Source organism: Desmodus rotundus, chromosome 4 (genome assembly GCF_022682495.2).
Source record: "Desmodus rotundus isolate HL8 chromosome 4, HLdesRot8A.1, whole genome shotgun sequence".
NCBI classification, from domain to species: domain Eukaryota; kingdom Metazoa; phylum Chordata; class Mammalia; order Chiroptera; family Phyllostomidae; genus Desmodus; species Desmodus rotundus.
Genome location: NC_071390.1, coordinates 175276230 through 175290592, shown reverse-complemented (window position 1 = coordinate 175290592; position 14363 = coordinate 175276230). Strand labels below are relative to the sequence as shown.

General features: G+C 35.8%; 1 protein-coding gene across 3 annotated transcripts in view; it reads right to left on the bottom strand.

Annotated features, from left to right (window-relative positions):
- The window catches only part of RAB28 (RAB28, member RAS oncogene family), an 81623-nt gene that overhangs the window by 61423 nt on the left and 5837 nt on the right, over positions 1–14363 (bottom strand). For all 3 annotated transcript variants that reach the window (XM_024573779.3, XM_045182976.2, XM_045182977.2), the window contains exon 3: positions 10155–10243. In XM_024573779.3, the coding sequence (XP_024429547.1) occupies positions 10155–10243 (89 nt within the window). The remainder of the gene's footprint in view (positions 1–10154; positions 10244–14363) is intronic.

Here is a 14363-nt window from a genome sequence, read left to right as displayed (position 1 = left end):
AAGACAGCTAAGAAACTCCTTTACCGTCTCCTTTCCAGAATAAACAAACTCAATTCCTTAAACTTGCCTCAAAGGACCTATTTTCTATCCCTTTAATCATAGTTGTTAGTTCTTCCCAGGACACTCTCCATACAGTTTTTTGACATCCTCTTTAAAATGAGCAATGTAAAACTGGACATGATACTGTAATAAGAGCATGAACAAAGCCAAATATAACAGAGGGACTGCTTCCTGCCTCTTATATATCATATTCCTTTTAATATATCCCATTATTTTCTGTGGGAAGGAGAAGTAAGTACACACACAAAAATAACAGTGCCACATTCTTGATTCTCATCCAGTTTGTGGTCAAACACTTAATACAAAGCACTGCATACAATATATGTCTGGATCCTAATAGCATTCATGTCTCCTCCTTAGGTTGTAATCATAGATACTGACTGCATTTTTGCACCTATCATGTACCAGACAGATATCCAGATCTTTTCATTAATCCTCACAAGCATGCAAAGCCGGTGTTATTATCCTTATTTTACTAATAAACAGAGGTTAAAATAACCAAGGTCACACAGCTACTTAAATAATTGAGCCAGAGTTTGAATCAAAGACTGAATGAACATAAAGTTCACTCATTCATTCCACAAACTATATGCCTGGATTGTGCTGGGTGCTAAGGATATAAATTCCAAACTTCAAAGACCTCACAGTCTCAAAGCAAAGCCAAACACGTAAAGAGACAAATATACAACACAGAAGTCATGGACAGAGATATCCTGGTAAATATTAATCAACTGATTCGGGGGATGGCAGGGGTAGGGGTGGGAAGAGTGACATTTGTAGCATTTGCCAACTTCTGTAGTGTAAACACTGCCTTGTGGCCATCTCCAAGCTATCAAAGTCATTTCTTAACACAGAGCTGGGTAGGACACCACTGTATAATATCTCTACCACACAGATATACTAAAAGTAAAGAATCGGCCCTTGCTGGTGTAGCTCAGTGGATTGAGCGTAGGCCTGCGAACCAAAGGGTCACTGGTTTGATTCCCAGTCAGGGCACATGCCTGGGTTGCAGGCCAGTTCCCCAACTGCGGGCGTGCAAGGGGCAACCACACATTGATGTTTCTCTCCCTCTCTTTCTCTTTCCCTTCCCCCTTCTCCTAAATAAATAAATAAATAAATAAAAATTTAAAAATTAAAAAATAAAAATAAATAATCACCACAGAATACATAACAAAAAATATGTAGCAAAATAATTAGTAAGGTGCATTTTGAGCACATTTTAATATGATTTATGAGTTTATATATAATTTTTAATCATAAATATAATCAACAACTGGCTCACAAAAACTCCTGGACTTAACAATAAAGCTCCCAAGCTGGCTCTAGCTACTACTGTTACGATCTTCCGGTACCATGCTCTTTTTTTTTCTGCACATCATTTATTTAATTACCCAATCCTCAAAACCTTATGAAACAGGAAATTGAAGTAGAGAGGTTAACTAACTTGCCAAAAATTGAACATCTGGTTTCATACCCAGGCAGTCGACTCCAGAATCTTTGCATGTCTTTGTCTCTCTTTTCCTTTGTCCCATGCTCTTTTATGGACTACACCAGCAACCAAATCACTTAGTTTCTCTGAGTGTTGGATTGTTTGCCTAGAAAATTAGATCACTGGCCCTGGCTAGTTGGCTCAGTGGATTGAGTGCAGGCCTGTGAACCAAAAAGTCACCAGTTCAATTCCCAGTTAGGGCACATGCCTTGGTTGTGGGCTAGATCCCCAGTTGGGGGCACGTGAGAGGCAACCACACATTGATGCCTCTTAGACATCTATTTCTGTCTTCCCAAACGCATTGAGATAATTTCCAACACAGAATTATTTGAATTTCCAGTCAAGATGGTGGCATAGGTAAATATGGCTCGCCTCCAAGCACAACCATCACTCAGAACCGTCAGAAATCAAGTTGAATGGAAGTCTGACATCTATGAAATTAAAAAAACCACATCCACCCAGAATGGTAGGAGGCGTGGAGACATGGAACGGGCTGGTCCCACTTCCACATATGGTGGATACAAATTTGGGAGTATCTGAGGACCAAGGAGTACCAACACCACACCAGGCCCCCCAGCTTAGGATTCCAGTGCCAGGAAGGGAAGTCTCCATAACTCCTAGCTGCAAAAACCAACAGGGATTGACTTGCCGGAAGAAACTTCTGGAGTCCCAAGCAATTCCTCTTAAAGAACCAACACACAGACTTACTCAGACGCATTCCCTCTGGGCTCCAGCAGGGGGGTGAAGACTGAAAGGCACCAGTGGCATACAGGAAGAAACTGAAGTATCTGGCATCAAGGCAAGTGCAGCTTTTTCCCAGACAGAAGGGTGCGCAGAGGCCATTGTCCTTTTTTTGAACCCTCCCCCAACAGATCCAGAGGGCCAGCAGATGGGTGCCACATCTGAGACTCCTTCAACCTGGCTCACATTGTTTGCCCCACCTTGGAGATCCCTGAGGCTCCATCCCACCCAAATTACAGGCCCACCCAAGCAGTTAAAAGTGGCTTTTCCTTGTGAATACCTGCTCTAGACTCAGTCTTCACAACTGCCTAAATCCTCTCAAACAAGCAACACTTGGCCTCATGGAGCCCCCAGTCTCTGTATTTCTTGCTAAGTGGCCCCTGGCCCAGCACTAGCAGCAGCCAGCCTAGATTCAGATTGGCTTAGCCTGAAAATCTCCAAGCCCAGCACAAGTAGTAGCCATCTCAAACTGCTTTATCATTCAGGCAGGGTGGCCCTGGGCAAAATGCAGGTGGAGGCTGACCTTGACCTGCACAACCCAAGAGCCTGCACATCCAGTGGACAGCTACAGACCACATCGGAGAACCAGCAGCCTGCCCCTGCACAGTTGATCCTCCAGAGAGGGTGGAGGTTGGTGGTCAGTGGTCACAGCCAGTCCTTACAGCTGACTGGCCTGGAAAATACCTCCCATTGACCCGCCAACACCAATCAATGTTCATCTACAAGAGGAGGGTGTACTCAGCCCACACGAAGGACACACCTCAAGTACCCAGCTTGACTGACAGGGGAGGCTGTGCCACTGGACCCTACGGGCCACACTACAAAGACACGGAGTTATAGCAGCTGTACCTAATACATAGAAAAAAAACACAGGGAGGCTGCCAAATGAGGAAAGAAAGAAACATGGCCCAAAAGAAAGAACAGATCCAAACTCCAGAAAAAGAACTAACCAAAATGGATATAAGCAATCTATCAGATGCAGAGTTCAAAGCACTGGCTATAAGGATGCTCAAGTAACTTAGTGAGGACCTCAACAGCATAAAAAAGATCAAGTCAGAAATGAAGGATACACTAATTGAAATAAAGAACAATTTAGAAGGAAACAACAGTAGAGTGGATGAAGCCAATACTCAAATGATTTGGAACATAAGGAAGCAAAACACAACCAATCAGAACAAAAAGAAAAAAGAATGCAAAAAAGAGGATAGTATAAGTAGCCTCTGGGACCACTTCAAGCATTTCAACATTCACATCATAGGGGTGCGAGAAGGAGAAGAGAAAGAACAAGAAATTGGAGATCTATTTGAAAAAATAGTGAAAGAAAACTTCCCTAATTTGGTGAAGGAAATAGATATGCAAGTCCAGGAAGCATAGAGAGTCCCAAACAAATTATGCAAAGAGGCCCTCTAAGACACATCATAATTAAAATGCCAAGGTTAAAGATAAAGAGAGAATCGTAAAAGCAGCAAGAGAAAAGCAGTTAGTCACCTACAGGGGAGTTCCCATAAGACTGTCAGCTGATTTCTCAAAGAAACCTTGCAGGTTTGAAGGGATTGGCAAGAAATATTCAAAGTCATGAAAAGCAGGGACCTACAGCCAAGATTGCTCCACCCAGCAAAGCTATCATTTAGAATTGAAGGGCAGAAAAAGAGCTTCCCAGACAAGAAAAAACTAAAGGAGTTCACCATCACCAAACCATTACTATATGAAATGTTAAAGGGACTTATTCAAGAAGAAAAAAATCAAAACTATCAACAATAAAATGGTAATAAATATGTATCTATCAACAATTGAATTTAAAAACAAAGCTAAGCAAACAAGAACAGAGATAGGATCATGAATACAGACAGCATTTTGATGACTGCCAGGTGGGAGGGGCTGTGGGGGGATGGATGAAGAGGTAAAGGGATTAAGAAGTACAAATAGGTAGTTACAAAATAGCCACGGGGATGTAAAGCACAACATAGGAAATGGAGCAGCTAAAGAACTTACACGAATAACCCTTGGAAGTGACAATGAGGTGCCTGAGAGGCAGCCAACTGATGTTCCTCTCCTCTTTCTCCCTCCCTTCCCCTGTCTCTAAAATTAAATAAATAAAATATTGTTTTAAAAAAACTACATTTTGCAAACTCTAGAGAAATTGCTAAGAAAAAAAAGAAAAAGAGAAATATTTTTAAGTATGATTGATAGGCTAAGAGAAGATATAAAAGTAAAAAGATAAAAGTAATACCAGAAGAAACCGAAAGAGAAAAACAAAGAACAAGAACAAGGAATACAAATCCAACATGACAGATATTAACCTAATTATATCGGTAATCCATTTAAATGTGAATGATCTAAATATACCAATTAAAAAACAGAGACTGTCAGAGTGTATGAAAACCAAGATTCAGCTATATGTTGCCCACAGGAAACTCACTCTAAATATAAAGACATAATTTAAAAGTAAGGAGATACAGACACTAGTAAAAAGAAAGCTAGAGTCGCTACTATATTAATTCCAGACAGAGTAGACTTCAGAATAAGGAAAACTGTTTAGAGTATAAAGATCAGCATAATGATAAAGGGGCCAATTCTCCCAGAAGACATAACAACCCTTCATGTACATACAACTAACAATGGAGTATCAAAATGCATGACACCAAAAATGACAGAAGTATAAAGAATTCCAAATCTACAGATCCAGTAATATAATTGGAGACTTCAACACCCCTATTTCATTAATCGATACATCAAAGAGAAAATCAGTAAGCTAAACCAAATTACACTAACAATCAGCTTCACTTAATTGACATTTACAGAACAGTCTGTCCAACGGCATTAGAATTTACACTCTTCTCAAGTTCATATGACACATTCACCTAGGTGGACTACATTCTGGGTCATGAAACATACCTTAACAAATTTGTAAGAATAGAAATCATACAAAGTATGTTAGTAGACTACAATGAAATTAAACTAAAAATCAGTAATGGAAAGACAGTTGGAAAAACTCAAAATATTTGGATATTAAAACAACATACATTGAAATACCGCGGGTCCAATTTTCACCAATATGTCCCCTAAAGCAAGGGACATAAAGGAAAGAATAAACAAATGGGATCTCATCAAATTAAAAAGCTTCTGCATGACTGAAGAAAACAGCATTACAATGAAAAGAGAACCAACTATATGGGAAAACATATTTGCCAATGATACCTCAGACAAGGGTCTGATCTCCAAAATATATAAAGAACTCACATGACTCTAATCCAGGAAGACAAAAAACCCAATTAAAAAATGGACAAAGAACTTGAACAGACACTTCTCCAAGAAGGACATACAGAGGGCCCAGAGACATATGAAAAGATGCTCAGCATCACTAGCCATCAGAGAGATGCAAATTAAAACCACAATGAGATACCATTTCACACCGGTAAGAATGGCCATCATAAACAAATCAAAAAACAACAAGTGTCGGAGAGGATGTGGAGAAAATTACCTTTTGACCCAGCAATTCTACTGCTGGGACTATATCCTAAGAACTCTGAAACACCAATCCAAAAGAACTTAGTACCCCAATGTTCATAGCAGCACAATTTATAATAGCCAAGTGCTGGAAGCAACCTCAGTGCCCATCAGTAAATGAGTGGATCAAAAAACTATGGTACATTTACACAATGGAATACTACACAGCAGAAAGAAAGAAGGAGCTCCTACCCTTCGTGACAGCATGGATGGAACTGGAGAGCATTATGCTAAGTGAAATAATAAGCCAGGTGGTGAGGGACAAATACCATATGATCTCACCTTTAAGTGGAACCTAATCAACAAAATAAACAAGCAAAATATAACCAGACACTGAAATAAAGAACAAACTGACAGTAACCAGAGAGGAGGGCGCAGAGAGTAATGGCGGGGAGAGGGGAAGGAGTAGGGCTAGGCTTGGCTTTCTGAGGAATAACTGGAAGCAGTCTTGAAGAAACAAACACTGGTGGCAACACAACAGTCTTGGAGGGTATGTTATAGACTTACTTCTAAAATGTAATAAAGCAAAGTACACACACACAATTTAACCTTCCCAAAAATGAAAGTTCTCTATTCTCAAAATGCAGGTAATTTGTCTCCCCATTTGTTTGATAAGTAATCTAGTTTTTAATTATACAAAGAAGTAAATCATATAGATTATACAATTGTCATAACGTCATATACTTTGCTGAGTAAGTACAATCTATAAGAAGAAATAGTAAAGCAGGAGAGGTCTGTAAATATAATTAGTTGTAAGTTGGCAAATATCCAGCTAAGAAATTCATAGGAAAAGACAGCAGAGGGTCTCAGGGAGTCCAGCTCTCAGATGTGATCTTGGCCCAGTTGTCACAGAGACACCAAATGCTTTTGTTGGCGGTTAACGGGCTGTCTCGTGTGTGTGCGGGGCACTGGCACACAAAAGTAGTTATGTTCTACCTCACAAATGACTGGACTTCATTGAGTTTATGCTGAGTAGGGCAGTGTTTGCAAACCACTTAGATTCCAGGATGGAAAGAGCTACAAAAATGAAACATGCAGTCCTTCTCTGAGGTTTGTTATTAGCCTCTGTTAGCCACAGGTTCCAGGGCACTAAACACTACATACTGTGTGTTTGCTCCTAACCACTATGAAAAATAGCCTATAACATCTTTCTGAAGACTCCTACAAAATTTTAAGGTAATTCAAAATCTGGGAATTTAACTGGGATATAGTTCAATTCTTAGAACTAGTTCTTATCAAAAATATCTCAACAATTCTTTCTTGGGTATCAATTCAATTTTGTTTCAACCCACACTAATCAATAGACTATTACTAAAGCTTAATGCTACTGGGGCGGGGGCGAGTGAAGAGAGTAAAATAATCACTTAAGTTAATTCCCAGACTACAAATAAGCCTCTTCATGGATGTTAAGCAAAGATTTTCTTTTAAATATTCACTAGCTTAATAGCCCAGATGGCTTTAAGGTTATTCTTGCTATACCCAACATATAAACTAAAATAAACGAAAACAAAATCCTAACAATACATTAAACCGATATCCTCGAAACAGCTTATCAAAATACCATGTATGTAAGAGTGCTGTTCTGTGGCACATGCACAAAATCCAAGGAATTCATGAGATAGGCTGTATACAGCACCTTCAACAACTCTGGAAACAGTACTGATCCACTTAAAGGATGATTATATGATAATATAAAGTTATTAAATACATTAAAATGCTATTGGAATGTTTGTGAAAGCATTGTTCTTAAAGGTAACATTTTCCCCAACTTATGGTAGTAAATTATAGTCAGAGCTTCTCTGGCCTTAATAAAAAATTTACACATTTTAACAAAAGAAACTACTCATAAATGTACTTTATGTATTTTACATAGCATTTAATTTAGAATCTCTGGAAAGCAGAGAAAATTTATTATATTATCACTAATTTATGACAAGTCATCTTATCACATTAGATGTAAAACTTTCCTGAGACAATTTCATGAAAATGTTCATGAAATTCTCAGAAATACTATAGTATATTGTTTAATAAAACATGGTATATCCCTATAACATTTACAGCAATTGTAAAATACAAGTAATATAAGGCACCATCAAAGAGAAGAGAGACATGTACCTTTAAAAGAGAAATCTTATGTTTACAAGTTCTAAAAAAGAACGTAACACCTGCTTCCTCCCAAGATATGAGGTACATTAGAAGTAAACGGAGAAATTTTACTATACTCAAGTACTCTCAGAAAGGATGGAAATTTCTGAAATTTCTACAAACTTGCCCACTAATGCCTACTGATTATGAGCGGACATGTAACAGCATAAAATATACACTGTACAAAATGATTTGAGGGAACAGTCATACAACATTGTGAATGTACTAAATACCACTGGTTAATACACTCTTAAATGCTTATTTCATATTATGTATATTTCATATCAATATTAATTTTGTGTAAGACCAAAATTTTATAATAGTAATAAACTAAATAATCTCAACATATCAAATAATAATTTTTTTAAAGGATGTGACATGATAAAACTGAAAGAATCCAATGCATGAGTGTTATATTCCCCTAAATTTTAAGTGGGTTTATTAAATGACTTTTATATTATTTACCCCAAGATGTATAAAATCTTCCTGTTCTCCACTAATTCTAGCTACATCTATAAACCATAAAAAAATATTCTATTTGACACTCATAATCAAATATCACAGGAAGCTTGACTACTTTTCTTTTTTTTTTAATCCAATTTGTGTCCTTGAAAATATATTTTAATGAAGCAAAGAAGAGAAAGACTGTTATTTTCAAATCCCATTTTACCAAGTATGTGAGTGAAACAAGGACTGTTAATTCCCACAAAGTTTTGTCTAGCAATTTTTCTTTAGCTTAATATTCACTTTAATCATAATCAGTTTAAAACAAAAAAAATAAACAATAATAAAGCCAGAAACTAAAATGTGAGATGTACCTTTTAAAAGAAAAATGAACTCGTATAAAATATCAAGTCATATGGTCACAAGTAGAAATATTAAATGAGCAGAAAGACTTTTTAGGAGACAAAGAACAATGTAGTAGAAAAGGCAAAGAAGAAAGAGTTCCAAGAGCCCAATCTATGTATCAATGATATAAAAAACAAAACTCTTGGACCATTCATTATAGACAAATCAGTACCATATCAAGCCTCATATCTGTTATAAAATAATTCGGATTCTATTTTCCATCAAAAATTAAAGCAATGGTATTTAACAATCATCAAACTTCATAAAGAAAAGTGCTTAACATTATCTGTCTTCATTTTCTAGATTCATTTCTTATGAGCAACACAGTTCCACATAACCAAGTTATGCTTCTCCCACTGAAAACCTCAAACTCCCCCCAATGCCTCATGGCGATGTGAAAAAGACATACTAATTAAAAATGGAATAAAATGCATAAACTAATAGCATGTCCATAATCAACTTTTTTTTTTAGATTTTATTTATTTATTTTTAGACAGAGAGGAAGGGAGGGAGAGAAACATCAATGTGCAGTTGCCTCTCACATGCCCCTCATCGGGGACCTGGCCTGCAACCCAGGCACGTGCCCTGACCGGGAACCGAACCAACGACCCTTTGGTTCTCAGGCTGGCACTCAATCCACTGAGCCACACCAGCCAGGGCTATAATTAACTTTTTAAACTATACTATTACCATGCTCATTTCCTATCTGTACAGTAATTTAAAAACATAAGTCATGTCTATAAAAGCTCATTTTGCCAAATACTTTTTGTTATATAATATATACATCTCCTTAATATATACATCTCCTTATGAAAAGTCATCATTATCATGTTAAAATATTGTATATGCTTCACACATATAACTAGTAATAGTTTTCTGATACGATATATTGATATTTCTATTAAATCCGGATAACTATAAATATTTAGTAGACAGGTTCATAGCACAAAAATATAAACATATATATATGCTTTTTGTCCTTACAACTTAAAATGAAATTAAATTTTCCCTTTCTATATTGTTCATTCATTCAGCTTACATGTTTTGAAAGTAGTCATTATTATGAAGTCAGCTAATATGAAAGTACCACTTACCACTCCATTTACTCAACTGCTGACAATACTGTCTTGTACTATAAGTAGTGTATGAACATGAGAGTCACACGGGTTCCTTGACCCAAATTGTCCCAAACATAATTTGGGGAAGATGAAACCAAAGGATTAGCACAAATACAAATCTGTACTTACCAGACAGAAACCATGTCAAACTGTGTGTGTGTACCCAGCTCTGTGTGTGTGTGTGTGTGTGTGTGTGTGAAGGAAATATCTCCAGTGCCAGAATAATCACAGAATTCATGTCATACCTGTGCTCCATAGATATAGTTATCCAACATCTTTCCTCCTATTGTCTGCCCTCCTATATCCCAAACTTGAAGAGTAACATTCAAGTTTCCTAGAACATAAAAAAAATATGTAAAAGTAAGAATACAAAAAAAGTTAGTAACAATGTAACAACTAAAACAGTTTCACAGAACACTAAATTACAACAAGAACCTCTGAACCTAATTTGCCTTTTAGTCTGCAGACTCGTATAGTCAGATGTCTGGAACTATGAAGTAATGTTATCAGAAGAAATCATAGTGGAAATTTAGGTTTATACTTTTATCCCATTTCCATAGACCCACATTTATAATCACCTTCAAAACAAAAGAAAATAAAGAAAGCTTTAATTCATAAATCTCTTAAACCTTAAAAAAATTCTTAAACATAAACTAGAACAATAAAGCACTTGTACCTGGAGTAAGAAATATACTTTAAAAATAAAAATTGAATTTTATATACTAACCTACCCTGTTGCACATAGTGAATTTTGACGTTAAGTTCCATACTCTCAAGGTTCTAAAACCCTCAGAATGATAACAGACAACAAAAATGGCCCTATAGTTTCAACTTAAATTAATGGATTTTAAAATTTCAGTATCAGCTATCATAAGTAATAGTATAAATAATTAAAAATTACATATTTTCTTACTTAACTTATAAAATATAAACACTTATGATTCCCTCTTCAGAAGTGAGGTAGGATACATCCTCCCTGTATTTACTAACTATTCTGATGCACTTATACCTGTTCAAAGCATTTCCACTGAAACCAATTATAATATGTGCTTCCATGATTTCATAAAATAGAGTGTCAAATCTTTTTCCATATGCAAGCATTATAAAAGCATTCTAAAATACAAAGCAATCTTTAAAATTGTTTTGTTCATTTTGTGAAATATGATACAAAAATTTATGAGATAAGCTACTCTATTTAAAACAATTAATGACTAAAAAAAGACCGCACTCAATACGCTTTTTAGTTTAACATTTCAAATTATCCCTGCTAACAAAATTATGCAGTTTTCTCCACAGGGAGACAAAGTCTCAGTACCTTCAAAATGAGCTCGCCCACCAAAAACTGTATCTTTCTGCATGACTTGCAAATTAGGAAAATTCAAAATAAAAACTTAGAAACTAAAAAAATGGTCTCACTTCAAAAACAAAAAAAAAAAAAGGACTATAAAGGTATGAATTTTTATACCAACGTAAAACACTAAAATCGGAGACTGTTTGTGACACCGTTCCACTTTGCAACACCAAGAAAGTACCGTGCTGGGGTATGCAGCCAAGCTCCGCCCTCACCTCTCAGTGCTGCGGGCGCGCACCACAGCCTTCCCATTGCTGGGGTGGAGGTCTGCTCCATCTGCTAACAGGACTTACGGGAGGCCCTCCCATCAGCATTAATGGGGGCTCTGAAGTTCACCACCCGTCCTCACCCCCACACTCACACTTTCAACGCTCACAGAGGCATGACATGTGCTTACAGCTCTTTGAACACGAAAACCAAATGTCACAGGCTAAGGCTTGTCCAACAACTTGTATAAACCTAATTTCTTAAAAATCTAAATTTTTCAAGATTCAGAGCTGAAATCATTCCCCTATAATGTTGTCTCAAATTAAGCAGGTGACATAGGGCTGACCATCACTGGAATTACAGCAAATACTTTCGAAGCCCTTGGATAAACTGGCAGTATTCTATTCACTTTATTTGCAAAAAAACAGTGTTCAACAATATTAACTTTTTTAGAGTAAGATTTTAGGCAACTTAGGAAAAGGCACCTGCTCCCATTTTTTTCAAGGACAATAAACTCTATCACTTAACTTCCCGTCAAGAAATGTGAAGCTCCTTTCCTTTAAGTTCTGGGTCTCGGACCCCATCTGAATTGAGTGTTGTGCCTCCTTCAACTGCCACTTTAGGAACATGGTTTTTACCACACTTTGAAATTCTGACAACAACCAGCTCAAGACTCTAAATCATTTATTCAACTGTTTCCATCTAAGAGGTTTGTGTTTATGTGCTGAGGGTATTTTTAAATCCATACCTTTCCAAATAAACACGGTTTGTTGTGGTTGGCTTGTTTACTTAATACACACATTCTAGTGTCTCAGAAATAGAAACAGCTATGCATTACCCATTAATATACAATGCTAGCCCCCCAAACACTACTTTTACTATTACTGTAACCTCAACAAATATTAACTTTATAGGTATTTCATATAGCCAGAAATATATTTTTAATTTCCACATTTGCTTTTGAGTCTTATTAACAGATAAAAATAAAAATTTTAAAAATTACATAAAGATGGAATTCAAATCAACATTCATTTTAGTTTCTGCAGGCATAAACATGAAGTTTCCCAGTATATTTTCAAAATGGCATACCTATAAAGCTATGTAAAAGTATTTAAATAACCAATATTGCAAAATTTTTTAAAAATCAAAAATCTAATTTTCTAATAAAAAAGTTATAATTTTCAGCAATCTAATCCCAAATGCAAAATGCTACAAAATCCCTGCTCCTCTTAAGAAATGACATGTAACTAGAGAAAAATATAAAATAAAATAAATGAGGTGACAAAATACAGGTAAGTTGCTGTTGGTATGAATCAAAGCCACGAAGAGGATTCAACAGTGACCTTGTAAAAGTACACTTGGTGCCTTGGTTAACCTTACTTAAAGTGCTGCATAGTCAAGATGGAACTAAAAACACAAGTCTGCCCACTTCTTGTACTGAAGACTTAGAAATCCTTTTCACAGTAGAACGCTGTTTACTGGACTGTACCCACAAGCTTCCTGAAAGTATTTTGACTAAGGCTCTTAAGAAGCTCTATCAGCAGAATCTCTGACTAACAGATACACTATTTTAAGCAGTAAAATCTCACAGTGGTTGCATCCAGACTATACAGTATACCAGATCATGAAATATACTAAAATGGATGAGTATTTGCAAAGTAATGACCTTGAAAATGTGCGTGCAGAGAATGTGACTAGATAGACAGGAGGTATCACACTGCTAACAATATGAATGGACATAAGAGTTACTAGAACACTAACGGATATTAGATTTGACTACTGCGCTGCTTTACTATAAATCCAATAATGCTACCTGCAATATTTAAGTGAATGATATAAATATTGATTATCTTACATTTAACACTTACAGTGTATTAAAATTAAGGTTAAAGTATATTAAGGATGTACTATGTACTTTGTAATTTATTCACTTTTATTTCTTAATGTATCTATTAATTATATAAAATCAAGATACATTAAAGCAATTTTTTCCTACTGAAATTTCTACCAGAATATTGAGTCCATTAAGTAGCATAAAACCAACTGCCTTTTCAAGAAAAAGAAACTTTTTTTCTGGAACTCTGCCCATAAAAATAAAACTTAATAAGGAAAATTAAAATATACATTCATTGAATATACATTTCCAAATGTTATTTTTAACATAATTACTTTATAACTCTAAAAATTATACTATAATTCTGGATTTCAAAAATACCTAATATTTTTTGCAAAGTAATCAAAATTTAAAAACTAGTAGTATTGTGTAACAGATCAGAAATCATCACATATATCAAATATATAGTGTCCAAAACAAGCCTTAAAATGTGTTTATTATTTGAGTAGATGCTTCCTCCTTTATTTAAGTCTTCGAACTAAAAAATCAGAAAAATTAAACAATATTAATGAGACAGAAAGATGGTGCTTTTGTTAATTAGCATCAATAGAAACAGCCAGTAACTAAACACATACTGAGGTTTTCTGTGTGCAACTGGCGTTTCTGAGGAGACTGCTGCGAAAAAAGTCTTCAGCAGTGTATTATGGGATTTGTGCATGTATTCTGCTGGTGACTGCTGCAAATATAAATTTGGCAGTAACCTATCCATAAGAGTGAGAATAATAAAAATGAAATGAAATTGTCAGTTTTGCATGTATTAAAATAAAATACAAATGAAACTAAATATGTATCTGTTTCTCATTTAAACCTCTTGCTTCAAATAATCCATAATGGGAAATTGGATTTCTTTTCTCATACTGTATCTTCTAACTTATTTTTCACTGGTAGCTAAATAAATAGAGACCATCACAAAATGTAAGAGTGTATTACTAGTAAGATATGCTGAACACCTTTAGTTACCATGAGTTTTCATGAGCTGCTCTAAGACTTTCATGGACAGCT